This window comes from Macrobrachium nipponense, chromosome 4, assembly GCF_015104395.2.
Source record: "Macrobrachium nipponense isolate FS-2020 chromosome 4, ASM1510439v2, whole genome shotgun sequence".
NCBI classification, from domain to species: Eukaryota; Metazoa; Arthropoda; class Malacostraca; order Decapoda; family Palaemonidae; genus Macrobrachium; species Macrobrachium nipponense.
The window spans coordinates 89,197,777-89,225,090 of NC_061100.1; the positions used below are offsets into that span (position 1 = coordinate 89,197,777).

The window sequence follows — 27,314 nt, forward strand, 5'->3', positions numbered from 1 at the left end:
TTATATATGATAATGATATTTTTTTTTCATTTGTGATGCTTGCATACTAAACTTCAGGCAATGACAAAAAAAGGAGCCAAAAATGAACTCTTAATCTTAAAAAGTAAGCGTGCTGTGATTTTTTGAAAAAACATTTTTCTGGGCTCAGCTCGTGTCGCTGCGCGAAATATCCTTTAATCTATTATTTCTAGGGTAAATGTACTAACACATACCAGAGAATAAATAAAATAAAGAAAAAGGTCAGTATAACTGACTCGCTCACCTCCAGGAGGGTGTCGGTATGAACACTAGGCGAGTGAGACCACTACCACGAGCCAAATGCCAATAGAAATCTCCCACTACAAAATCCCTCCAAGAGGGGAGCCGACCCACAGAGTGAGCAGCTCGTACTACTACTACTCCATCCATGCTGCCGACTGCTGCGCCTCTGGTGGCCATCCTTTCAAGTTAGCGCACACGAGTCGGTTGTGATATTTTTCCTCTCTGTGTTTTTTGTTGTTGCCTTTCGTTGGATTTTCTATTATGGAGCGTGCAGCTATTGCAGCAGCTAAGTTAAGTACTCAGTATTTACGGTTAGTTGGTTTTTTCCGGCCCTGAGATAGTATTTGCAGTTTTTAGGTATAAATACGATCTCGGGTCGGAAGCATGGCAGCATGGTTCTGCCTCGTGATGGGTTCGTTCTTGGTCTCCCATACCTAGAACATCCCTTATTTATCTTCGCTCTATATGATTATCCGCTTTACTTAGGGTACGGTCTACTCAGGTTTGTCATGCATGCATGTATTTTACCTTACGTAGGCTTCTTCTATCCAGACCCTAGTCCAGGTTCTTAGTATCGGCCTCTGACTAGCTTGAGTGGTAGACTTGCCTTCGGGTTAGTCGTACACTCCTGGATTTTTTCTCCTGCTATATTGTTTTCTTTCTTTCATTTATTTATTTATACTATGTATTTTATTATTGTTGTTAGGTTAGTTAGGCGTCTGGCTTAGCCTAGGTCCTGGCTCTTTGAGCCTATACTACCGCTCATCAGTTCGGTTGCTTCCCTATAGCATCTCTCTGATCAGTTGGTTTGGCCCAGTGGGCTTATTTGCTACCGCTTTTCAGTTCAGTATGCTTCCCGATAGCATTTCTCTGATCAGTGGTTGTCCTAGGCTTAGTTGTCGTATTTGGTCTTACCGCCTCGTGGTTACTTCGTGATCACGGGCCAGCCAGACGCCTGTCCAGTCATTCTTCCCCCCCCCCCCGCTCTTCCATAGAGTCGGGCGGGGGTGGGTCGGTCTGCCCATGCTCGCTCCACATACCCGAGCCTGCCTCCCTCTCTCCCCTCAGGCGGAGGGGCTAGGGAGTCGGGACAGACCCAGACTGGTCTCGACCTCTCCGTTCTCGGTCGGTCGGCCGGTTGGTACGGAGTGGGGGGTACTGGCCTTGCCCACCCCCGCGCTACCTTGTCGCTCGGGCTAGCTTGAGCCTGTATGTCTTCTCACCTCTTTCCCACCTTACTAGGGCTCCTTCCTGATCGGAGTCCTGGTATCCAGCGGAAAGTTGTTTGTCCACCCAGTAGGGTGGACCGGAGCATACAGTGGGTCTCTGCTAACCTTACCGTTTTGCTGAGTTACTACACTCCGCTACGCACTGGACTTAGTCCGGTTTGCTTGTGTGTTAGGTTTAAGTTATCTATAAGTTTATCTTAAGTACCTTAAACCTCCATCCCCCCTCCCTTACATGTCTTACCGGATCTCTCCGGGATTATAGCCTATTCAGGCGATGCAGGGAGGGGTTATGCCCAAATTTTTTCCGAGCTCCGGCATGCATCGGAGTTCTTCTGTCCTTTAGACTGTAAGTGATGTTTTTTAAGATACTCATGTGTCTTCCCACTTACAGGCCACCAACTGTGAGCATCCGGGATGTTCCGCCACACTTCAGGACCCTTGTGGACACGAAGTTTGCCGGTCCCATGCTCATGCGCGACTCCGCTCGGGGACATCCAGGTCTGGTACCATGAGACGTGTACCATATCTTACGATCTGGTGAGCCAGCTTTTGGAAGGGGTAAGTTTTCCATCTCCAGTAGCTGCTCCGCTTCTATTTTAGCGCTTAAGTTTTCATCATTTACTTTAACTTAAGGCAATTAATTTAAGTTATACTTTAAGTTTTAGTTTTAAGTGATTCTTAAATCTAAACTACGCCCTCTCTTCCAGGCTCCGGCAGTAAGGGATACCGCACTGGCTACCCTGCGGGCCTGGGTCGGCGGTTTTGGGAAAAACGCCGCCAAGGGACAGCCCTACATCCTGGAGAAGCGGTTGGCATTATTAATCTTCCCCGGAGGCAAGGCGACAGGATACGTCGACCCGGTAGAGGCGGATCCTACTATCGCCTTCATCCAACAACAGCTGGCTACCTCATTAACTGATCAGGACCAGGATATCTCTACGGATGTCGCGACCCTAGATATTAATGTTGAACCTATGGTAGGTATAGACGACCTGTTGGTCGAGGTAGGTACGGTGGACACCCAAGGGTCACCCTTGGGCGTAACTGTTCTTCTACTCCTGCAACCTCTCCATCCTTCCAAGGCTTTACGGGTGACGAAATATATTCTCCTCCTGGCGCTTCGGTTAGACTAAGGTCAAGTCTAAAGTGATGACCTTGACTAAGACGTCGTCGTCGTCTAAGAAGACGACTTCGGCTTCATCCTCCTCCCGTAAGTCTCCGGCTGGGAATCCCGGAGCAACCAGGTCTAAAGCTTCTAGCTCCGGCTCTAAGTCCTCGAGGAGTAAATCCTCCAGAGAGAGATCTCGCACTCCGGCAGAATCACCAGTTCCGCTACCGTTGGTTCCGATTCAGAGCCTCCCCTCCACCTCCGCAGCAGCTCCGGCTTTGGACTCCAATGCTGGCCTGTTGCAACAGTGTGGGACCTGGTTGGGTCCTTAAAGAGTAGCATGGAGCAAATGATCTCTCGTCTGTCGGACAGGATTACTTCCCCAGGACTCCATTATAGCCGGGCTGAGAGAAGCTCCTCTAGCCTCTCCTCCACTGTCCAACACGAGCGGATCTCAACTTCCTCCGTATGACTCACTACCTCAGTTCTCTATGAACAATCCGTGGAGAGTAGCGTCATACGCCCCCTTCCAGGACGGTCTCATCTCTATACCGGAATTTGGGACTCGAAGAATAGAGGACTTCGAGTTCTTCCCGGAAGACCTCCAGCCTCCGTTCATAGGCTACGCAAGGCTCACGCCTTCGGCTATTGGTGCGGGACGATAAGGTACCTAAGGAGACAGTCCTCTACTCACGAGACCAGGCTCAGAGAGAATGGCTCAGGTGTTTAGAGGATATGATTGTTCTAACACCAAGATACAACCGTTTAAGAGTCCCTTTACCATTTTCACAATGGATGAGAGTACCCCGCTCCCGTTCCTAACCAAGATCGCGAGGTCGACCATCCCAGCGGCCCAGAAGGGGGAACCTATACCGCAGTTGAAGGAAGCAGATCCCACATCTCCGTTGCTCCCCTCAGTTGGAGAATTGTGGGAAGACTTGCCGAATACATTCTCAGCTGGCAAACTCAAAACCGGACTGTGCTATGGAGCAGTTTGGTGAAAAGCTACCAGGCTCCCAGATAGCCTTATTCAGGCTGAATTTGACGCAAAATCGCGACTAGCCAGATCCATCAATTCTATGGCTATGTCTGAGGTAGCTACCATGGCTTATGGCTCAGAACGATTTTTAAGCTCATGACCAAAGCCCTGACTCAAACGGTACAGTCAAGATATGTTTGAGTTTGCCATGCTCGGACGAATTGTAGGAAGCATGTCCTACAAGAGGCAACCTCCGGCATGAACCGAATAGGTTACTCTCGTCTAGCATCTGGGGAGCAGATCTCTTCCCAGAAGCTATGGTTAAGGAGGTCCCAAATCAGAGGCTACCAGGTTAAACCAGAGCCTTAAGGATCGTTGGGGCCTTACGGCTAAGAGGAGGCAAGACCTGACTCCTAAAGGTAAGGGACAAAAGAAACCCAGGCGTTTCCAACCTTACCAGAAGAAGCAACTACGCTTTCCTCAACAAGTTCCAGCAGTACCGTTAGTGCAGACAGCCCAACCCTCCACTTCTAAAGGTCAATCACAGCCAATTTATGTGATATCCCCTCAGCCTCAGCCCTCCACCTCTTACGCCATCTCTCCAGCTTACAATCAAGCCTTCGAGAGTCAAGCTTCTCAGAAGTATGACCGCTCGGGTAAGGGAGGCAGAGGTAAGCGTTCCTTTCGAGGGAGGAGGATCGGGAGGCCCCTTTAACAGGGGAAAGCACTTCAGAGGAGGCCGAGGCGGTTACCAGAACCAATGAAGAACTTCAGGTAGGAGGGAGGCTGTTTCACTTTCGCCACCGGTGGAACTTCAGCCAATGGGCTCAGAGCATAGTGTCAAAAGGCCTGGGTTGGAGCTGGTTGACGAACCCACCTCCATCCAGACCTTTCCGTCAACTTCCTTCCAAGGAATTGACAGAGTACGCAGACGACCTCCTTCAAAAAGGAGCTATAGCGAGAGTCAAGAGATTAAAATTTCAAGGTCGCTTGTTCAGCGTGCCAAAGAAAGGCTCACAAAAAGAAGGGTAATCTTAGACTTGTCCCGCTTAAACTTAGCCATCCGCTGCGACAAGTTCAAGATGCTCACGATCTCCCACAGGTGCGGACCTTACTTCCCCGTGGGGCCGTCATCACCTCTATCGATCTTACAGACGCTTACTATCATATCCCTATTGCAAAAGACACTTCGTCCGTATCTGGGTTTCACCGTCCGTTTCTGGGTTTCAGATAGACCAACATTCTCCTTCAAGGTAGTTCCATTCGGACTCAACGTGGCACCCAGAGTGTTCACGAAGCTAGCGGAAGTGGTAGTGCAACAACTAGATCGCAAGGGATTATGGTAGTAGCGTATTCTCGACCGATTGGTTGATCTGGGCCCCAACAGTCGAGGAATGCACACGAAGCTACTCTGAAAGTGATTCAGTCCTGGAACTATCTAGGCTTCAAGATAAACAGGACCAAATCAAGACTCACTCCAGAGTCAAACTTTCAGTGGCTGGGCATTCAATGGAATCTATCCTCCCACACTCTGTCGATTCCATCAACCAAAAGGAAAGAAATAGCAAAGTCAGTCAAGCAATTTCTAAGTCACAAACTAGCGTCAAGGAGAGCCCAGGAAAGGATCCTGGGTTCTCTCCAGTTTGCATCAGTGACAAACGTCTTAATGAAAGCCAAACTGAAAGACCTAACCAGAATTGGCGCTCGCGAGCAAACGTCAGGTCCAGGGACAAAACTATCCTCAGTGCCTCTGATTCTAAAGAATCGACTTCGGCCGTGGGCGAGAGTCAAGAATTTATCAATGTCAGTACCCCTTCAGTTCCCTCCACCAGGGATCACCATCCACACCAGACGCGTCCTTAAGCGGCTGGGGAGGGTATTCCCAGTCAAAAAGGTTCAAGGACTTGGTCACCTCAGTTCCGTCAGTTCCATATAAACGTACTGGAGGCAATGGCAGTGTTCTTGACTCTAAAAAGGTTACGCCCACCCAAGTACTCCCACATAAAGCTAGTCCTGGACAGCGCAGTGGTAGTACATTGTATAAACATAGGAGGCTCCAAGTCACGTCATCTAAATCACGTCATGATAGCCATCTTCTCCCTGGCAGACAAGTTCAGTTGGCATCTTTCCTCCATCACATAGCTGGAGTAAGAAAACGTCATAGCAGACGCCCTATCCCGATCAGTACCCTAGAGTCGGAATGGTCACTGGACAACAGTCGTTCCAATGATCCTTCAAAGAGTCCCAGGGTACAGGTGGATCTCTTCGCATCCCAAGCGAACCACAAACTACCGTGTTATGTAGCCCCCAACCTGGACCCTCGGGTGGCCTATGCCACGGACGCCTGGCTCTAGACTGGAACAACTGGGAGAAGATTTATGTCTTCCCTCCAGTGAATCTCCTCATGAAAGTATTGAACAAGCTCAGGACATTCAAGGGTCAAGTGGCTCTAGTAGCCCCAGACTGGCCGAAGAGCAACTGGTATCCTCTAATTTTGGAGCTGGGCCTTCGTCCTCTTCAGATCCCCAGTCCCAAGCTCTCCCAAGTCAGTACCAAATGAAGACTGTGTTCGCTTCCTCAGGGATTCTCAAAACCCTAACTTTATGGATTTCATGAAGTTTGCGGCAAAAAGAGATGCGAATATTGACCCTCAGAATATTCTATTCTTGGAATCCGATAAGAGGGATTCGACTTTGAGACAGTATGATGCTGCTGTCAAAAAGTTAGCACCTTCCTGAGAGAATCGGATATTAGAATCATGACAGTTAATTCAGCTATATCCTTTTTTCAGATCCTTATTTGAAAAAGGTTTAGCAGCTAGCACGATTACGACAAACAAGTCAGCTTTGAAAAGATATTTCAATTTGGTTTATTTACATAGACTTGACGGATTCCTACTTCTCGTCTATTCCTAAGGCATGTGCTAGGCTTAGGCCTTCTGTTAGGCCTACGTCAGTTTCATGGTTCTTAAATGATGTTCTAAAACTGGCTTCCGAAACCGATAATGACACATGCTCTTTTATAATGCTCTTAAGAAAAACCCTATTCTTATTAAGCTTAGCTTCAGGAGCAAGAATTTCAGAACTGTCGGCTCTATCCAGAGACCCGGATCATATTCAGTTCCTTCCCACAGGAGAAGTCCTACTTTCTCCGGAACGTAGCTTTTTAGCAAAGAATGAAGATCCTTTGATGAGGTGGGAACCTTGGAAGGTACTACCCCTTCCACAAGATGTATCTCCTTGCCCAGTTACAACCTTACGAGCCTTTCTGTCTAGGACCTCCTCATCTTCATCGGGTCCCCTCTTTAGGAGGGAAAAAGGTGGAACTTTATCCATTAAAGGCATCAGGCAACAAATCCTGTACTTTATTAAGCAAGCCAATCCTGACTCTTTCCCGAAAGCACATGATGTCAGAGCAGTAGCCACCTCAATTAATTATTTCCAACATATGAACTTCGATGAGTTGAAAAAGTATACTGGATGGAAATCACCGACAGTGTTCAAACGTCACTACCTTAAGTCCTTGGAAGCTCTGAAATTCCCAGCAGTAGCAGCGGGTAACATAGTTTCCCCTGACTCTAGCTAATTTTTAGTAGAAGATTCAGTCCTCCTTTCTACCTGCCTCACCCATAAGTTCGTCTATTCCTACCTTGTTCATTGCATTCACCTTGTGTCTTAGCTGCTTTTGTGATAGTGTAGTGGGTGCCCCTTTTTGTCTGGTTAGGGACACTCACAAATGATTATAAACATTGATCTCATGGATGTTTCCCCTTATTTTTATGCTAGGGGATACATCATTTTATAATAATTACGGGTTTTGTATATTAAGTCATATACATTCCTTTATATATTATTGTTGATTGTTTTTATTAATTGCTATTATACTTTTGATACATGATGTTACACAGATGCCATTGAACATGTAAATAATTTTACCTGTATATATGTAAATTACCTTATGTTAACAAACATGATTAGATTTAAGGGTAATTTAAGCATATTTCTATTTTTATACCCCTGTGTATATGTATCTTTTAGCATTATGGTCTATTCATATATATTTTATCTTTTATTTGAGACCTATTCTGATTTATTTTATTTTTATTTTTATTTTATTACTTTTGTTTACAATCTTGTGCTATTTCTCTGGTACGATTTCGCGCAGCGACACGAGCTGAGCCAGAAAAGATTTTGACGTAAGGAAAAATCTATTTCTGGGCGATTGGCTCGTGTCGCCAGCGAAATCCCACCCTACCCATCCCTTCGCCCAAGATTGTCTGCTAACTTCAGGATGGCCACCAGAGGCGCAGCAGTCGGCAGCATGGGATGGAGTATGTAGTAGTACGAGCTTGCTCACTCTGTGGGTCGGCTCCCCTCTTGGAGGGATTTTGTAGTGGGAGATTTCTATTGGCATTTGGCTCGTGGTAGTGGTCTCACTCGCCTAGTGTTCATACCGACACCCTCCTGGAGGGTGAGCGAGTCAGTTATACTGACCTTTTTCTTTATTTTATTTATTCTCTGGTATGTGTTAGTACATTTACCCTAGAAATAATAGATAAAGATATTTCGCTGGCGACACGAGCCAATCGCCCAGAAATGAGATTTTTCCTTACGTCAAAATCCCTTTTTTTCCGCTTCGGTGCTCACTCGCGAACGCTGCCAGCATACGGGAGACGATTTTTTAAATACTGCTTCAGCGTTTAAGGGTAAAGAGTTATGTTGTACCGTTAATTGGGTTAACTGTTGACAATTGTGTGCACAAATTTTGTTTTGGGTAATTATGCATATACTGTATAGTTAATTATTATCACTGTTTTTTTTATTTCTAGGATAGTTATAACACTTGTGTACTATGCCTTAAGCATGAATGCAGTAGCCTTAGGGGAAAGTAACAACCCTTCAGCCCCTTTTGTGGATTTTATCCTGACTTCACTTGTGGAAATACCAGGTAGGTAAAGGTTATAATTTAGGGCATATGAAGCCAGAAAATAAGTACAATTAAGTACTAATAGCTAATATTTGCATATAAACTGTAAGATTAATCATGAACAGAAAATTTTTCAGGTGTTATAGTTTTGTTTTTCTTAAAGTAGTTTTTAAAAGATAAGTTTCTTTACTGTTCTTATCAAGATCTTAGAGGTCTAGAATATTTATCTTTTATAAGCATTGTTTGTTATACTTGGTGAAACCACACCAGGATTATTATGAAAAATATTTGTAGAGAAGGTCCATGGAGATTTTGTAGATTATATTTATTTTAAACAATTTAGGTTGTCTTGCCTCCTCTTCAGTTAATGAATCAGTAAATAAATAAGATGAGAGGAATGATGCAGGAAAAAGGGATTTTGACGTAAGGAAAAATCTATTTCTGGGCGATTGGTTCGTGTCGCCCAGCGAAATATCCTTTAATCCATTATTTCTAAGGTAAATGAACTAACAAATACCAGAGAATAAACAAAATAAAGAAAAAGGTCAGTATAACTGACTCGCTCACCCTCCATCTTGCTTGGTGAGACGTACCCACGTGAAGTCAGATTAATCAACAGATATCACAAGTTTAACATACGACTAGAATTTGAGAAATATCTAGAAGTGTTCGTGAACTATCGGTGATAAGATTAGTGTGAAAATAGTAGGATAAAGCGTCTTCTAAGTTAGTTTATCAAGTGTAATACTATAAATCAGAACAAGATCGCAGTAAGTTCCAACTGCGGGAAGAGGTGGCGTAATTTGGCGTGTTTAGCAGATTCGCAATACGATGAGGTAGCAGGAAGGGAACTGGCATTTCTCATCTATGAAATCAGCAACAGTCCACTAAACCAAAAAGAAAGATAACAAAAGCATTCATAGATATATTAGAAGGATATAATCCTTCAAACTAGAACAAATCTAATGAAAAAACATCTTGAAAATAATTGAAGAAGTTCCAAATAAAATCCAAGTGGTCAAGAGACTCATAAAGAAAATATACATAAACCAACATATTCCGACAAAGAAAATGAATAAGGTGAATCTTGTGAATATCCTAATTGATGCATTAGGAAAAAGAATGCCAAAAGCATGCAAACTGTGTTAAGGTTTGGTATAGCATAGTCAAGCCACAAAACCTAATCAGAAAATGTGCTGCATGCAACATTCCGACCCATCCACAGTGTGCTGAGGTAATACAAGATTTGAGAAAAGATACAAGAATTTTTTGTTCAACATGTCTATCATGGATAGACAATGTTATTAAATCAAGATTGAATGTACAAATAGGTTTGAGGATGAAGAAGAAGAGGAAGAGGAAGAAGAAGAAGAAAAAGAAGAAGAGGAAAACGGAAGAGAAGTAAACAAAAATGAAATGACAGAGATACTCATTGATACTACATATGAGGCAATAAAGCAGCATACTACGAGAAATAAATTACGATATGACAACAGAAAAGCAAATCCCGAAGAGGCTCTACCCAGATCTACACAATGACGGGAAAGAGGAAAAAATAGACAGAAAGACAAAATCTGCAACCTTTTGAAAAGAGGGAATTGCAGATTTGGAGAAAGATGTTACTACAAACATCCTAAGATATGTCAAAACTATGAAATATATGGTAAATGTGCATACTTAGATGGATATGGGGATGATTGCAGAGATCTGCATCCAAAAATATGTAAAAACCTAAAAGAAGGAAAAGGGGATGTAAGTTCGACAAAAAATGCAAATATATGCACCTGTAGCCAATGAATCATAATCAAATAAATAACCAACCAAGTAATAAAATCCAAAATAAGAAAGAAACAAATAAAGAAGAGAAATCAAGAATATCAGGTAAAAGAGAAAAGCAAACCACCAATGAGATTTATGCAGAGGTGTCAGCAAAAAATTTTCAAAAAAAGCATCAGCTCCGAAATTCTACTCAAGAGATAATACTGTATTTATTATGCAAGAGGATATTGCAGAAAGAAGAAAAACGGGAAACGGAAAAGGGGAAAATTGCAGATTAGAGATTCAGGAAACACAAAATGAATAATTATGATGAAGGAAGATCAAATATTATGGAAAAGTTGGATTTTTAATGTCAGAATTTCTGGAAATGAAAAAGAACAACATACCAGAACAGGAAAGAGACATGGGAAAATCCTTATTACTACCATTATTAAATGAAGGAGAAAACACGCAAACCATCATAGTGATGAATGCGCAGGGGTTAGTTACGAGTAACTCAAAAAGAAAAATAGAGTACTTAGAAGAACTAACTCCAAAATGAAAAGAAAATAGATATAATGAATATAAGTGGAAACCTGGTATTCCCAAGAGACTGGGAATGATGATCAAATAAAACGGGTTCCAAACTTATAGATCAGATAGAAAAAACAAAATAGGAATCAAGGGGGAACCGCAATATATGGGAAAGACAAAAAACAACAAGGAAAAATATATGAGAAATATAGTAACTCAGAATGTGAACTATACGGTAGCAATTTGAATCTGAAAAATGATGAACATAGTAATATATAGACCTCCTAATACTAAAGAGTTTGACTTAATAATTGAAAAATTGGATGATATATGTAGAAATCACAAGGACTGGGACTCTATTCTCCTATCCTGGTGACTTCAAACTTTCCTTTCGTAGAATGGAAAGAACGAATAGGAGATTGTGGTTGTACTTATACATATAAAAAAGAGAGTAATAGTAGTGCAGAAGATAAGAGGCAATTTGAAAAGCTATTAGATATGCTACTAGAATACAACATTCAACAAATAAATCACCTGCCAACAAGAAAGGAAAATACTTTAGACCTAGTATTTGTGAACGAGATGAATTATGTTAAAGAAATAATAGTTTATAATGCGAGTATTTCAGACCATAATGTCATAGAATTACAGTTCATTCCAAAGCAAGTGAAAAATAGAGATAACAAGAAATGAAAAAGTGGGAAGGATATGGAAAATACAACTTCTACAGTAAAAATATAAAATGGTCAGAAATTAATGAAGAATTAAACAAAGATTGGGATAACATTTTCGTAAGTGATGACATAAGGGTAAATACGGAGATATTATATAAAAATATGGAGAAAATAGTGGAAAAATATATACCGAAGAAGAAAAGTAAACATCATTCATGCATACCAAGAGACAGAAGGATCTTGTTCCAGCAAATCAGAAAGTGGAAAAAAGGTCTTGCAAAAGAAAAAAAATGCATGGAAAGTTATAGACTAAAAGTAAGATAGAAAATGCAGAACAAAAGATTATACAATCAAAAGAAAATGAAAAACGGGACTTGGAAGAAAAACCCTATTAAATATCAAGCAAAACCCCAAACTATTATACTCATATGCGAAGAAGATGAATAAAAGAAGAATAGAAATAGGCCCTCTGAGAATTGAAGGGAGATTAACGAATGAAAAAGGAAATTTGCAACATACTGGCAGAACGATATAAGAGAGAATTCACCCCTAGAATAGATAATGAAGATAATGATATAGAAGTTAAGGGCAAGAAAATAGTGAATTTTATTAGCTGAAACATAGAAAATTAATGAAGCTGATGATTTGGGTGCAGGGCAATTTAATGAAATTAAAAATGGGAGCTGCTGCAGGGCCGGATGGAGTCCCCTGCTATTTTCTTGTTAAAGAAAGTAGTTCATTCTATCGCAAAGCCACTTGCAATATTATTAAGACAAAGTGTAGATACAGGCAAGATTTATGATGAGCACAAATTAGCTATATCACCCCTACTTTCAAAAGTGGATCAAGACTAGAGGCAAGTAATATAGGCCTGTGAGGTCTAACATCACATATTATGAAAGTGTATGAAAGGGTAATGAAGGAAAAATCATTATGAAACATTTTAATAAAAAATAATTTGTTTAATATAGGACAACGGACGGTTTCGTACCCGGAAAAAGTACACAAAACCCAACTGTTAGTCCACCGTGAGAACATATTCAAAAATATGAAAAGCGAAATGAAACAGATGTGGTTATCTAGACTTTGCAAAAGCTTTTGACAAAGTAGACCATAATATATAGCAAAGAAAATTAGAAAACACAATATCGTAGATAAAGTAGGAAGATGGTTAAAAGAATTTTTACACAACAGAAAACAGATAGTTATTGCAAACGATGAGAAATCGGATGAAACCAAGGTAATATCCGGTGTGCCACAAGGTACGGTGCTAGCTGCAATATTGTTTGTTATTATGCTTGAAAGGACATAGAACATAGACAGTAATGTTAAGGATTCGGTAGTGAGTAGTTTTTTCCGCTGATGACACAAGAATAAGTAGAGAAATTACTGTGATGAAGATAGGAACGCTCTACAAAGAGACCTTAACAAAGTATATGATTGGGCAGAGGTAAATAGGATGGTATTTAACTCTGATAAAATTTGAATCAATAAATTATGGAGACAGAGAAGGAAAGCTATATGCATATAGGGGACCTAATAATGAGGCAATCACAAATAAGGAAGCAGTTAAAGACCTTGGTGTGATGATGAATAGGAACATGTTATGCAATGATCAAATAGCAATTCTGTTGGCAAAATGTAAAGCAAAAATGGGAATGTTTGTTACGGCACTTCAAAACAAGAAAAGCTGAACACTTGATTATGCTTTATAAACATATGTTCGTAGTCCACGAATATTGCAATATGATATGGTACCCACACTATCAAAAGGATATTGCACAAATATGAGAGTGTACAACGGTGTCCTTTACAGCTAGAATAGAAGAAGTTAAGGACCTAGACTACTGGGAAAAGACTACAATCCTTAAAATTATATAGTCTAGAAAGGAGAAGAGAACGCTACATGATAATTCAGGCATGGAAACAGATAGAAGGAATAACAGAAAATATCATGGAACTAAAAATATCAGAAAGAGCAAGCAGAGGTAGATTAATAGTGCCCAAAACTATACCAGGAAAAATAAGGAAAGCACACAGGACATTAATCCACTACGCACCAGCATCGATAATGCAGCGTCTATTCAATGCGTTGCCAGCTCATCTGAGGAATATATCAGGAGTGAGCGTAGATGTGTTTAAGAATAAGCTCGACAAATATCTAAACTGCATCCCAGACCATCCAAGATTGGAAGATGCAAAATATACCGGAAGATGTACTAGCAACTCTCTGGTAGACATTAGAGGCGCCTCACACTGAGGGACCTGGGGCAACCCGAACGAACTGTAAGGTCTGTAAGGTAAGGTCAAGAGGGCGTCGGTATGAACACTAGGGCGAGTGAGACCACTACCACGAACCTCTTGCCAATAGAAATCTCCCACAACAAAACCCCCACAAGAGGGGAGCCGACCCACAGAACGGGGCAGCAACTACTACTACTCCCAACCCACGCTATGGACTGCTGCGCCTCTGGTGGCCATCCGGAAGTTAGCCGGCAATCTGAGCGCAGGGATGGCAGGGTGGGATTTCGCTGGGCGACACTAACCAATCGCCCAGAAAATGGATTTTGACGTAAGGAAAAATCTATTTCTGGGCGATTGGCTCGTGTCGCCAGCGAAATATCCTTTAATCTATTATTTCTAGGGTAAATGTACTAACACATACCAGAGAATAAATAAAATAAAGAAAAAGGTCAGTATGACTGACTCGCTCACCCTCTAGGAGGGTGTCGGTATGAACACTAGGCGAGTGGAGACCACTACCACGAGCCAAATGCCAATAGAAATCTCCCCCACTACAAAACCCTCCAAGAGGGGGAGCCGTCCCACAGAGGGAGCAGCTCTAACTACTACTACACCATCCCATGCTTGCGACTGCTGCGCCTCAGTGGCCATCCTGAGTTAAGGCAGACATCTTGAGCGAAGGGATGGGTAGGGGGGGTATTTCGTTCGACCCGAGCCATCGCGCAGAAATAGATTTTTCCTTACGTCAAAATCCTTTTTCTGAGGCTCAGCTTCGTGTCGCTGCGCAAAATCGTACCAGAGAATTAGCACAAGATTGAAAATAAAGAAGGTCTCAATAAAACTTAAATTAAAATAAATTATTATAATTGCAAGAAAATATATACACATACATAATTGTTCATACAATTTGGAAAGAAACAATACTTAAGATTAGCTTAGAGTTAACATATATGTACAGGGCTTACATGGAATATATATGTTGAACTTAACACATGTGTATGATTATCATAGACAACAATAATTAAAGCAATTATAAAATTAAATAGTATGATTCTGAACAAACTTACAATAAGATATGTTAAATAAATTTATAGATCTTAATAGACAAACAAATCCATAACCATTGTAAATGGAGATGTGTCACCCTAGCATAAAAATAAGGGGACCACATCATAAAGATCAATATATACAATCAATTGTGGGTGACCCTAGCAAAAAAATAAGGGACACCCACTATACCATCACAAGAGCAGCTAAGACTCAAGGTAGATGTAGATGAACATGGTAGGTATAGACAAACTGTTGGTCGAGATAGGTAGAAAGGAGATCTGGATCTTCAACTTAATATTAAGCAGAGTCGGGGGAAACTATGTTACCCGCCGCAACTGCTGAAAATTTCAGAGATTCCAAGGACTTTAAGTAGTGACGCTTAAATACTGTCGGCGATTTCCATCCAGTATACTTTTTCAGATCATCAAAATTCATGTGTTGGAAATAGTTAATTGAGGTGGCAACTGCCCTGACATCATGAACTTTAGGGAAGGATTCAGGGTTGGCTTGTTTAATAAAGTATAGGATCTGTTGCCTGATACCTTTAATTGAGTAAAGTAACCCCTGGTTTTCTCTTCTAAAGAGACGGACCCTAAGAGAATGAGGATTTGTCTGGGACAGAAGGAGGAGGGGAAAAGAAAGGAAGGCTCGTAAGGTGTCGTTACTGGACAAAGAGAGACATCTTGAGAAGGGTATAACCTTCCACGGTCCCACCTCAACAAAGGATCTCATTTTTTGCAAAAATAAAAATAGAGTTTTTCTTAAGAGCATTATAAACAATGAACTGTCGTATTATCTGTATCTGAAGCAGCTTTAGAACATCATTTAAGAACATGACACTGATGGAGGCCTTACTGAAGGTCTAAGTCTAGCACAAGCCTTGGAATGATACGAGAAGTAAGAATCTGTCCAAGTCTATGTTGAAACCAAGTTGAAAAATCTTCTTCAAGGCTGACTGTTTGTCGTAATGGTACTAGCTGCTAAGCCTTTTTCGAATAAGGATCTGAAAAAGGATATAGCTGAATTGATTGTTATGATTTTAATGTCTGATTCTCTCAGGAAGGATGCCAACTTTTTGACTGCAGCATCATACTGTCTCAAAGTTGAATCCCTTTTATCAGATTCCAGGAAAAGAATATTTCATGGATCGATATCTGCATCTCTTTTAGCTGCAAACTTCATGAAGTCCATAAAGTTAGGGTTTTGAGAATTCCTGAGGAAGCGAACACAGTCTTCGTTTGTACTGACTGGGAGAGCCTGGGATTGGCAATTCGAAGAGGACGAAGACCCAGTTCCAGAATCAAAGGGTACCAGTTGCTCTTCGGCCAGTCTGGGGCTACTAGAGCTACTTGACCCTTGAACGTCCTGAGTTTGTTCAGTACCTTCAGGAGAAGATTCACTGGGGGAAAGACATAAATCTTCTCCCAGTTGTTCCAATCTATGGACAGGGCGTCCGTGGCATAGGCCAGAGGGTCCAGGTTGGGGGCCACATAACATGGAAGTTTTGTGGTTCGCTTGAGATGTGAAACAGATCTACTTGCAGGCCTGGAACCCTCCGGAGAATCCATTGGAACGAACTGTTGTCCAGTGACCATTCCGACTCCAGAGGAACTGAACGGGATAGAGCATCTGCTATGACGTTTCTCACTCCAGCTATATGGGTGGAGGAGAGGTGCCAACTGAACTTGTCCGCCAGGGAGAAGATGGCTGCCATGACATGATTCAGATGTCTTGACTTGGAGCCTCCCCTGTTTATGCAATGAACTACCACTGCGCTGTCCAGAACTAACTTTATGTGAGTTCTTTGGCGGACATAACCTCTTCAGAGTCAAGAACACTGCCATCGCTTCCAATACGTTTATGTGAAGCTGGCGGAACTGAGGTGACCAAGTTCCTTGAACCTTCTTGAACTGAGAATATCCTCCCCAGCCGCTTAATGAAGCGTCTGTGTGGATGGTAATTCCCGGAGGAGGAAACTGAAGGGGTACTGATATGGACAAGTTCTTCAACTTTGTCCAAGGGCGCAGACGATTCCGTAGAATCTGTGGGATTGATGACAACTTGTCCCTGGATCTTGCTCGTGAGCGCCAGATCCTGGTTAGGTCTTTCAGTTTGGCTTTCATCAAGATGTTTGTCACTGAGGCAAATTGGAGGGAACCCAGGATTCTTTCCTGGTTTCTCCTTGAAGCATATTTGTACTTTAGAAATTGTTTCACTGACTTCGCTATTTCTTTTCTCTTGGCTGATGGAATCGACAGAGTATGGGAGGATAGATTCCATTGAATGCCCAGCCATTGAAAGTTGGACTCCGGAGTGAGTCTTGACTTTGTTTCTGTTTATCTGGAACCCCAGATACTCCGGAACTGGGATTACTTTTCAGTGGGGCTTTGTGACATTCCTCGACTGTTGGAGCCCAAATCAACCAATCGTCGAGATACGCTACTACCATTATCCCTTGAGACCTCAGTTGTTGGACGACTACTTCCGCCAACTTCGTGAACACCCTGGGTGCCACGTTCAGACCGAAGGGAACTACCTTGAAGGAGAATGCTTGATCTCCTAGCTTGAAGCCCAGGTAAGGGCGAAAGTGTCTTGCAATAGGGATATGATAGTATGCGTCTGTAAGATCGATAGAGGTGGTGACGGCCCCACGGGGAAGTAAGGTCTGCACCTGCGAGATAGTCAGCATTTTGAACTTGTCGCTGCGAATGGCCAAGTTTAAGCGGGACAAGTCTAAGATTACCCTTCTTTTTAGTGAGCCTTTCTTTGGCACGCTGAACAAGCGACCTTGAAACTTTAATCTGTTGACTCTCACTATTGCTCCTTTCTGAAGGAGCTCCTCCGCATACTCTGTCATTTCTTTTGATGGAAGTTGAAGGAATGGTCTGGATGGAGGAGGATCCGCAATCCAACTCCAACCCAGGCCCTTTGACACAATGCTCTGTGCCCACTTGCTGAATCCCCACCGATGCCGGAAGAGAAACAGCCTCCCTCCTACCTTCGAGCTCTCACTGTTGCTGGGTCGAGTGACCTCCGCGGCCTCCACGGAAGTGTTTTCCCCTGTTGAGAGACCTTCCTGATCCTCTCTGACGAAAGGATCCCCTAGCTCTACCTCCCCTGCCAAACCGGTCATAGTGCTGAAAGGCTTGGCCCTCGAACACTTGGTTAAAGGCTGGGGAGACAGCGTAGGAGGTGGAAGGCTGAGGCTGAGAGGAAATCACATAAATGGGTTGTGATTGAGCTTTGGAAGTAGAAGGTTGGGCTGATTGTACCATAGGTACAGCCGAAACAGCCTGGGTGAAACATAGCTGCTTCTTTTGGTAAGGCTGGTAACGTTTAAGTTTCTTTTGCGTCTTACCTTTTGTAGGTTGATCTTGGCGTCTCTTAGCTGTGAGACCCCAACGATCCTTGAGGCTCTGGTTGAGCCTTGTTGCTTCAGCCTGGACCTCCTTGACCATCGACTCAGGAAAGAGGTCTGCCCCCCAGATGTTGGAGGAAAGCAGCTTATTCGGCTCATGCCGAATAGTTGCTTCCTGGAGGACATGTTTCCGGTAATTAACCCTAGCTGTTGCAAACTCAAGCAGGTCAGACTGGACGGTATGCATCTGGGACTTAGTCAGGAGCTTGAAGAGCGGCTCTGAAGCATAAGAAAGAGCCGCTACCTCCGTCATTGCCATGGTGTTCATGGACCTGGCAAGCCTAGACTTGGCCTCAAACTCAGCTTGAATGAGGCTGTCAGGAAGTCTAGGTAGCTTCTCGCCGAACTGGTCCATAGCGCAGTCTGGTTTGAACTTGCCCGCTGAGAAGGTGTTAGGTAGATCTTCCCACAATTCTCCAAGTGAAGGGAGCAAAGGAGATGTGGGGTCTGCTTCCCTTAATTGTGGTAAAGATTCTCCTTTCAGGGCAGCCGGAATGGTGACTGTAGCTATCTTGGTCAAGAAGGGAAGAGGAGTTCCCTCCTCCATCGTAAAAATGGTGAAGGGACTCTTAAAGGCTTGTATTCTCGTGTTTGAACAATCCATCTCCTCTAAACACCTGAGCCATTCTCTTTGAGCCTGGTCACGGGAGTAGAGGACTGTCTCCTTCAGAACCTTATCCTCTCTAGTCATGGCTGCGTCTGTAAGTCTGGCGTAGCCAATGAACGGCGGTTGGAGGCCCTCCGGATAGAACTCGAAGTCCTCAATCCTTCGAGTGCCGCATTCCGGGATAGAGAGAAGGCCGTCCTGGAAAGGGGCGTATGACGCCACTCTCCAGGGGTTGTTCATAGAGAACGGAGGCAGAGAGTCGTGAGGTGGGAGCTGTAGCAATCCAGCACCGAATGCTGGAGGAGTAGCCAGAGGGGCCTGGTTAAGTCCAGCAATTATGTTGTCCTGGGACGTAATCCTTTCGGACAACCGGGAGAACATCTGCTCCATGCTGCTCCTCAAAGAGCCGACCAAGTCTCCCATCTGTTGCATCAATCCAGCATTGGGATCCAAAGCCGGAGCTGATGCGGAGGTGGAGGGATAACTTGGCACAGGCACCAAGGGGAGAGGAGAGACCGCTGGCTCCGCCGGAGTACGGGGCCTCTCCTTGGAAGACCTGCTCTTAGAGGACTTCGAGCTTGAAGCAGAAGCTCTAGACTTCTCTGCTCCGGGGTTTGTAGCCTGAGACTTATGAGATGATGACGCCGACGAAGTCTTTTTGGACGACGACGACGTCTTTTTAAGGGTTTTCTGTACCCTTTGGCCCTTGACTTTGGGTTTAACCGAAGCACTGGGTGAAGCATAAAGGAGCTCAGCTCCTGTAAAGCCCTGGAAAGAAGCTGGAGAAGTAGCAGGAGAACGGAAGCATCCAGTGGCGCCCAAGGGAAGCCCTTGGGCGTCCAACGTACCTACCTCGACCAACAGGTCGTCAACACCTACCATCGGTTCAACATTTAAATCCAGTGTCGCGACTTCCGATGAGATATCGTGGCCTGGTTCCTTCATTGAAGTGGCGATCTGTTGTTGAATCGCCGCCATAGTCGGGGCTGCTTCTGCCGGGGCGACGTACCCTGTCGACTTGCCGCCGGGGAACAGCAGGACAGCCATCCTCTTCTCAAGGATGTAGGGCTGTCCCTTGGCGGCGTTTTTTCCAAATCCGCCGACCCAAGCCCTCAGGGTTGCAAGGGCGGTCTCTCTAACGGCAGCAGCCTGGAAGAGAGGGCGTTTATTAGTTTTAAGTTTAAAATTGAAATTCAACCTTAAACTAAGACTAGGCTTAAACCTATAAAGTTTTGGGGATGTAATTCACAACATATAAGGAGCTTAAGCTTAAAAGAAATTACTAAAATTAAACTTAAGATCTAGAACAGTCATTACAATTCATGTATAGAGTTGGAAATACTTACCCCGTCTAAGAACTGACCCACGAGATCATAACAAATTGTACAGGTCTTGTGGAACCAGACCTGCAGATTCCCATGCGGAGTCGCGCACGGAGCGTGGGACCTACAGACTTCATGCCCGCAGGGGTCCTGGAGCATGGCGTTGCATCCCGGATGCTCACAGTTGGTGGTCTGTAAGTGGAAGGATACATGAGTACAGTAGACCCTTGACTCACGAACGCATTGACCCACGTACAACTCGATCCCCGACCAAAATTATAGGTAAAATTTCACCCTTGACCTACGAAACTAACTTTGAGATACGAACAAAAAAATGCGGAAAATAAAAATTCTGTTTGGGTCATGAACTAATTTTGAGACATGAACATTTGAAAAATGCTGGAAATTTCTGGAAAATAACAATTCACTTTGTTTCACAAACTAATTTTTAGACACAAACATTTGAAAAATGCGCGAAATCGCCCAGCACACGTGAGAGCGTTTGAGTTGCCATGGGAACAGCCATCCTCCAGCCGCCCACGCACGGCGTCACCCACGCATCGCTCTTTGTCTCATCTCATTGTGTACAAGACGTTCGTCAATTCGCTTAGCATTTTTTGCGCTAAAACTTGTGATTTTCTTCATAATGGGCCCTAAAAAGAAAAGGTGAAGAGTGGTGGTGAAAGTAAGAAAGTTGAAGAGTGATGGTGAGAAGAGGGTGCAGAGGAAGATAACCATTGAAATAAAGAAAGAAATTATAGAAAAGTTTGAACGTGGTGGTTCGCGTGACCGATATCGCAAGTGAGTACAAGATGGCCAAGTCGACAATTTCGACAATTTTGAAAAACAAGGATGCCATTAAAGAAGCAAATGTTGCGAAGGGAGTGACAGTACTAACCAAGATGAGATCGCAAACCCTCGAAGAGGCAGAAAAAATAATTTTGAAGTGGGTACATGAGAAACAGATGGCAGGTGATAGTGTAAACGAGCCGATCATCTGCGAGAAAGCTCGGCAAGTGTATCAGAGTTTGCTGAAGGAAACTCCTTCTACTAGTGCCACGCCAGATGATTTTAAGGCTAGTAAAGGGTGGTTTGATAACTTCAAGAAAAGAACTGGAATTCACTCTGTAATTAGGCATGGTGAGGCTGCTAGCGCAGACAAGGCTGCTGCTGAGGCATTCGTGACTGAGTTTGCCGAGTTCGTGGAGGCCGAAGGATACGTCGCTCAACAGATTTTCAATTGTGATGAAACGGGCCTCTTCTGGAAGAAGATGCCCAACAGGACATTTATCACCCAAGAAGAGAAGGCGCTCCCAGGCCACAAGCCAATGAAGGATAGGCTTACGCTTTTGTTTTATGCTCAAACGCAAGTGGCGACTTGAAACTAAAGCCGCTACTTGTCTACCATTCAAATAACCCGCGTGCCTTTAAGCAGCACAACGTAAATAAGGCCAGACTGCCTGTAATGTGGAGGGCCAATACAAAAGCATGGGTGACACGGAACTGGTTTATGAGTGGATTGATGAAGTGTTTTGCGCCGACCGTGAGTCAGATACCTAACAGAGAACAAGCTACCCCTGCGGTGCCTTCTGATCATGGATAATGCCCCGGCACACCCTTCGTACTTGGCTGATTGCAGTGAACATGACTTCATTCAGTTCAAGTTCCTTCCACCCAACACGACCTCTGTTCTCCAGCCCATGGACCAACAAGTCATTAGCAATTTTAAGAAATTATATACGAAGGCGCTCTTCTCCAGATGCTTCCGTGTAACTGAAGAGGACAAAATTAACCTTAAAAGAATTTTGGAAGAAGCACTTTAATGTTTTTTCACTGCATAACCCTCATTGATAACGCATGGACTGAAGTACGTACCGCACATTAAATTCTGCGTGGCGGAAACTTTGGCCCCAGTGCGTAACTGTCCGTGACTTTGAGGGCTTCGATGCAGAGATTGTGCAAGAAATTGTGTCCATGGGCAACAGTATGGGTCTACAAGTCAACGACGAAGATGTTGAAGAATTGGTCGCTGAACATTCAGAAGATTTGACTGCGGACGAACTTGTTCAACTCCACAAAGAGCAGCAGGAGCAACTTGCTCGGGAGCAATCAACTGACGAAGAGGAGGCTGGGGAGGAAGTTACAGATGTCAGCAGTGATGTGATAAAAGCCGCATTGGAAAAGTGGAATGATGTCCAGTGCTTCCTTGAATTGTATCATCCGGACAAAATTGTTACGAACAGGATCGTGAATATGCTCAATGAAAATTTAATGAGCCATTTCAGAAAAGTTATGCAAGGAAGGAAAAGGCAACAGACATTGGATAAGTTTGTGATTAAACGTTCACCAAAAAAACCTAGAAGAGTTGAATCTCCGGAACGAGATCTCCCCGACCTGGATGGGGGAGGGTCTCCTTCCGCACAATAACCTCCTCCCCACCCACCACCCTCCTCTTCTCTTGTCCGTCAAGCCAGAAGTCTCGCCAGTCATAGTAAGTGTTCACTTTACAAACGTTTTTATAGTGTTAGTTTACCATTTTTAAATTATATTATTAGATATATTAAGGTTTTTTTACACTGACTTTTACATTATCTGTGTAAAAAACAAGGCAAAAAATATACATAATATATATGGTTCGTAGGGTCGAGAACCAATTAATATTATTCCCATTAAACCTTATGGGGAAATTAGCTCCGAGTCACGAACAATTTGGAACACGACCAAGGTCTAGGAACGGATTGTGTTCGTGAGTCAAGGGTCTACTGTACCATAAAAGACATCACCTACAGGCTAAATTAGAACTCCGATGCATGCCGGAGAGTGAAAAATTTTTGGGCATAACCCCTCCCTTACCGCCTGAATGGGCTATAACTCCGGAGTGATCCGGTGTGAAAACAGAGGTAAGGGAGGAACCTGGCTTAAGCTAGCTTAAAATAAACTTATGATAAACTTAAGCATAAATTAGCACTAAATTCCGGAATTGATTCCGAATCGCGGAGGTGTTCGTCTCCCGTTATACCGACGAGACGGGATGGTTAGGTAAATAAGACCAACTGCACGCCTGAGGTCCGCCCGCAAGCGGGGAACCAGCTCCCTTCCTCGTGATTGACGGAGCTCCGGTAAGATAATAAAGCACCGACAATCCAGGAAGGGGCGAGAGGGCGAAACAGACTCGAGCAAACATCGGGGCAACGGAGCAACAAAGGAGAGGGAAGGCCAATCCCCCTACCCCGTCACAACAAAGCACCGTGAAGCAGAGAGAAACGGTCAAGTCCAGTCCTGTGTCTGTCCAGCCTCCCCTACTCCCTCCGCGTAGGGAGAGAGGGAGACAGGCCCGAGTGGAGCGAGCGAGGACGGACCTCCCTCCCCCCAGCTCTATGGGAGAGCGGGAGGAGGGCAGGGTGACTGGACGGGCGTCTGGCTGTATCGCGATCACATGGTGACCACGAAACGGTAACTCGATAAAACAACGAAATCCATAGCCTAGGTTAATGCAACCAAACTGATCAGCGAGATGTCATCGAAGATGCAACAAAACTGATAAAAGGAAGCAACAAATCTAATGGGGACCATGATAAAATAAACCTAGGCTACGATAACGTACCAGACGCCCTAGGCTAACCCAAAATCAAATAAAATCACAAAAAACTTAAATTAAAATGAAAGTAGGGAAATAAAACAGTAGGAGAAAAAATCCAGGAGTGTACGACTAACCCGAGAGAAAGTCTACCACTCAAAGCTAGCCGGGGCCGATACTAAGAGCTGTGGCTAGGGTCTGGATAGAAGCGAAAATGCCTACGCAAGGTAAAGAAAGACATGCATGCATGACATAAACCAATGCAGGCTGGATCCCCTAACATAATATAGATAAACAGGAATAGAGCGTAAAATAAAAGGGAAGGTTCTAGGTATGGGAGACCAAGAACGAACCCGCCACGAGGCAGAACAATGTCGCCATGTTTCCGGCCGCGAGCCAGCAATTATACGGCAAATACTGACTTAAGGCTGGAAAAAACTAAGAAGGAACCTTACGGAATACTTAACTTAGCTGATGCGATGGCTGAACGCTCCATTATTAGACAAAATCCTCAAAAAGGGGGCACGAAAACACAGAGACAAAAAATTATGTCCGTACAGGTCCGTGCTAACTAAAAGGATGGCCACCAGAGGCGCAGCAGTCCATAGCGTGGGTTGGAGTAGTAGTAGTTGCTGCCCCGTTCTGTGGGTCGGCTCCCCTCTTGTGGGGGTTTTGTTGTGGGAGATTTCTATTGGCAAGAGGTTCGTGGTAGTGGTCTCACTCGCCCTAGTGTTCATACCGACGCCCTCTTGGAGGGTGAGCGAGTCAGTTATACTGACCTTTTTCTTTATTTTGTTTATTCTCTGGTATTTGTTAGTTCATTTACCTTAGAAATAATGGATTAAAGAATATTTCGCGCAGCGACACGAACTGAGCCCAGAAAAACTAAATAAGGGAAATCAAAGTACAACCACAGTTCATATTTATAAAATTATTGAAATCATTGTGTTTTAATAGGTGATTATAACCATGTGTCCTAAGTTCTAGTAAAAGATGATCATAATTCATAGTGAAGTTATCTAAATTCTTGAGAAATACCTAGGAAACTCATTTTATTTCCAATAATTAGATTTGAATGATAATTTAGTATTTCCAGCTTGTTGGAATACTAGTATTTTTGCACCAATAAAAGTTATTACTTTTGGGATGAAAGCTTTCACAACTGTTTTTTATAGCGTAGTAGCTGTTTCACCTCAAAGGAGTTACCCTCCATGGTGTGTGCCAGTGCCCCATGGTGACTAGACTAATACCAAAGAAATATCTTTTAGCGTGGTCTTGTAGCCAGGTATTATGCCATAATGATAAACACTATGACAAGTGATAGAGTATAATGAACTCAAAGACAAGAGGGCATTTTATCTTGTCTTCAGCAAAGCTGTACCCAGTCTCCTATGTCAAAACTGCAGAAGTGACTATTACGCATGCGCATCGACCATCTTGTTTTATGATCAGGCTGGTTAAAAGACCAAGAACCATTACCCTTATAGTCAGTGCAGACTAAGGTGTCTCCAGCCAGTGCTCCTCATTTTTGAGACATTTCAATCTCCTATTTTTTTCTTCAGGGATCATGGAATCTCCAAAATATGAAAGTTAAGTGCTTGCTTTTAAGATTTAGTGAAAAATATTGAGGTTTTAAACTATAGAATAAAGGTTTCTTTTAAATATAGAAACTGACCCTTGTTTGGCACTCCTCAGTTTGGTGAGCTCATGGTCGGTGTAATACACAATCCTTGCTAGCCTTTTTATGAAAGTGAGAATTGTTACAGAAGATACTTCAGCATCAGAGTTTCATCCTAGGACCCACTTCCTTAGTATCTTAACCACTTCTGCCTTGGTAGAAGTTGCCACAAAAATGCTTCCAGAAGAATCCAGGTTGTATCTACTGCAAAAACATCTGTCCCAAGGAAGGTCAACACGGCAAACAAGGAAGGCCTGTCTAAAAAACTGACGTCCGCAGAACTTCTGGGCTGAATAAAAAGAAACGAAGCACAGGCTACAATAAAAAAAAAACAACCACCGTGGAAAAGGAGAGTGAAGCGATACACCACTCTCAAAGGCAGTAAAAGAAAGACTGGTGCATCACAGGGTTCCGAGCTTGATCAATGACCAACATCTGCCTCGTATACACATAAGTTGCCAGATGCCACAGAATCCTTGTTTTACAATCTTTGATTGTTTTTAATTGGTTTCCAGGTGGCACTAGAAGATTATCCTATTGTTAAGACTGAAGGTTTGTTAGCTATGAAAAATACAAATTGATGAAAAATTTGTCGTATTGTCGCATAAAAGTGCAAATGGAGGTATTGGAAAGCCCCAACAAGTCACTTCCTAATGTGACTGCTTTATTAGAGTCTGATGCCTTCTTTTGGGACCTATTTGAGGATTCTATTGTGACTCAAGTCGAAGAACCAGGGACATCAACAAAATTGTACAGTGTTATGCTCTCCTCGGAAAAGATTTCAGGAAACAAAAAACCAGAAATTTCCTCTTACCCAATGTTATGGATCTGGATCCACTCAGGTTCTTTATTACAATAAAAAAAAGGATTCAACACCAACTATTGAAACATGGGATACGAATATAGAGAGTAACTCAATCAGAACACAAGTTTATTTACTAGCTTATTCACAAAGATAAATGCAGAATGGTTTCTCCTATTTACGTAACAAAATTAAATCTGTCTATATGTGAAAAGGGGGAACAATGCAGTAATGAAATACTTGCTGGCCAGTTTTACAGCTGTTGAGATCGGTGCTCAATACAATGGCTTCATGAGGGGACAGTAAAAGCTTCAAATGGGCTTTTCCTTATCTTTGCACTGCAGGAAAGAATGACAGTCTTGAAACTTGAAGGGTTGGTTACTACTCACAACCACTTGCAGAAGTTTCTTCTCTGAAAGGGTTTACTCATCGTCGGGATCTCTCTCTCTTTCTTTGACTACGAACTTTACTTTCTTGTTTCCGTTCCCACTCACTCGTGCGTCCTCTACCCTTTCTCTTACTCTTCCTCTCTTTCTTCTTCTCTTCTCTGATCCTTTTCACTTACTCAGAGTCCTGTATATATACATCGATCTCAGGGTGGGGCTGAAAGGGTGGAGCTAACCAGCAAATATTTTCACTGCCTGTAAGGAACTTTTCAGAAGACTCTGGACGAAATGTTACATCATATCCAAAGCATTGTGTTGCTAGAGGCAACCATGTGCTGGTGTTCCAAAAAACAACAGAGTATTCTTGAACAATTATGAGAACAGACACCCTAAACACATGCAGGACTACCTCCTTGCTGCAGACCTACTCGATAAAGATACATTTTCCTTTCCTTTACAATATTTTTCTTCACTATGAAGCAACTACCAGGACACCCAATTCAAAAAAGGCTCTCTTAGATAAAATATCATATAGGCCTTCAGTCACCTCCAATAGTTCTCCTCACAAGCAGGTAGATGGTCAGACAGGACAACTCCCTCAAAAGGGACAACAAACTACTCAGCAGAAGGTACATCTTTTTCACAAGTTCCAAAAACTGTCTTGTAAAGGAAAAGGAAAAGCAACACCTGGAATGCCAATCAAGGGCAAAAGTAGAGGAAGAGGGTCAAGGGCAAAGGTAGAGAAAGAGGGGGATACCAAT

The 27,314-nt window shown here is 43.2% G+C and overlaps 1 protein-coding gene across 3 annotated transcripts in view; it reads left to right on the forward strand.

Annotated features, from left to right (window-relative positions):
* LOC135211001 (organic cation transporter protein-like) overlaps positions 1-27,314 on the forward strand; it is a 421,916-nt gene that overhangs the window by 275,081 nt on the left and 119,521 nt on the right. For all 3 annotated transcript variants that reach the window (XM_064244015.1, XM_064244017.1, XM_064244016.1), the window contains exon 9: positions 8,406-8,524. In XM_064244015.1, the coding sequence (XP_064100085.1) occupies positions 8,406-8,524 (119 nt within the window). The remainder of the gene's footprint in view (positions 1-8,405; positions 8,525-27,314) is intronic.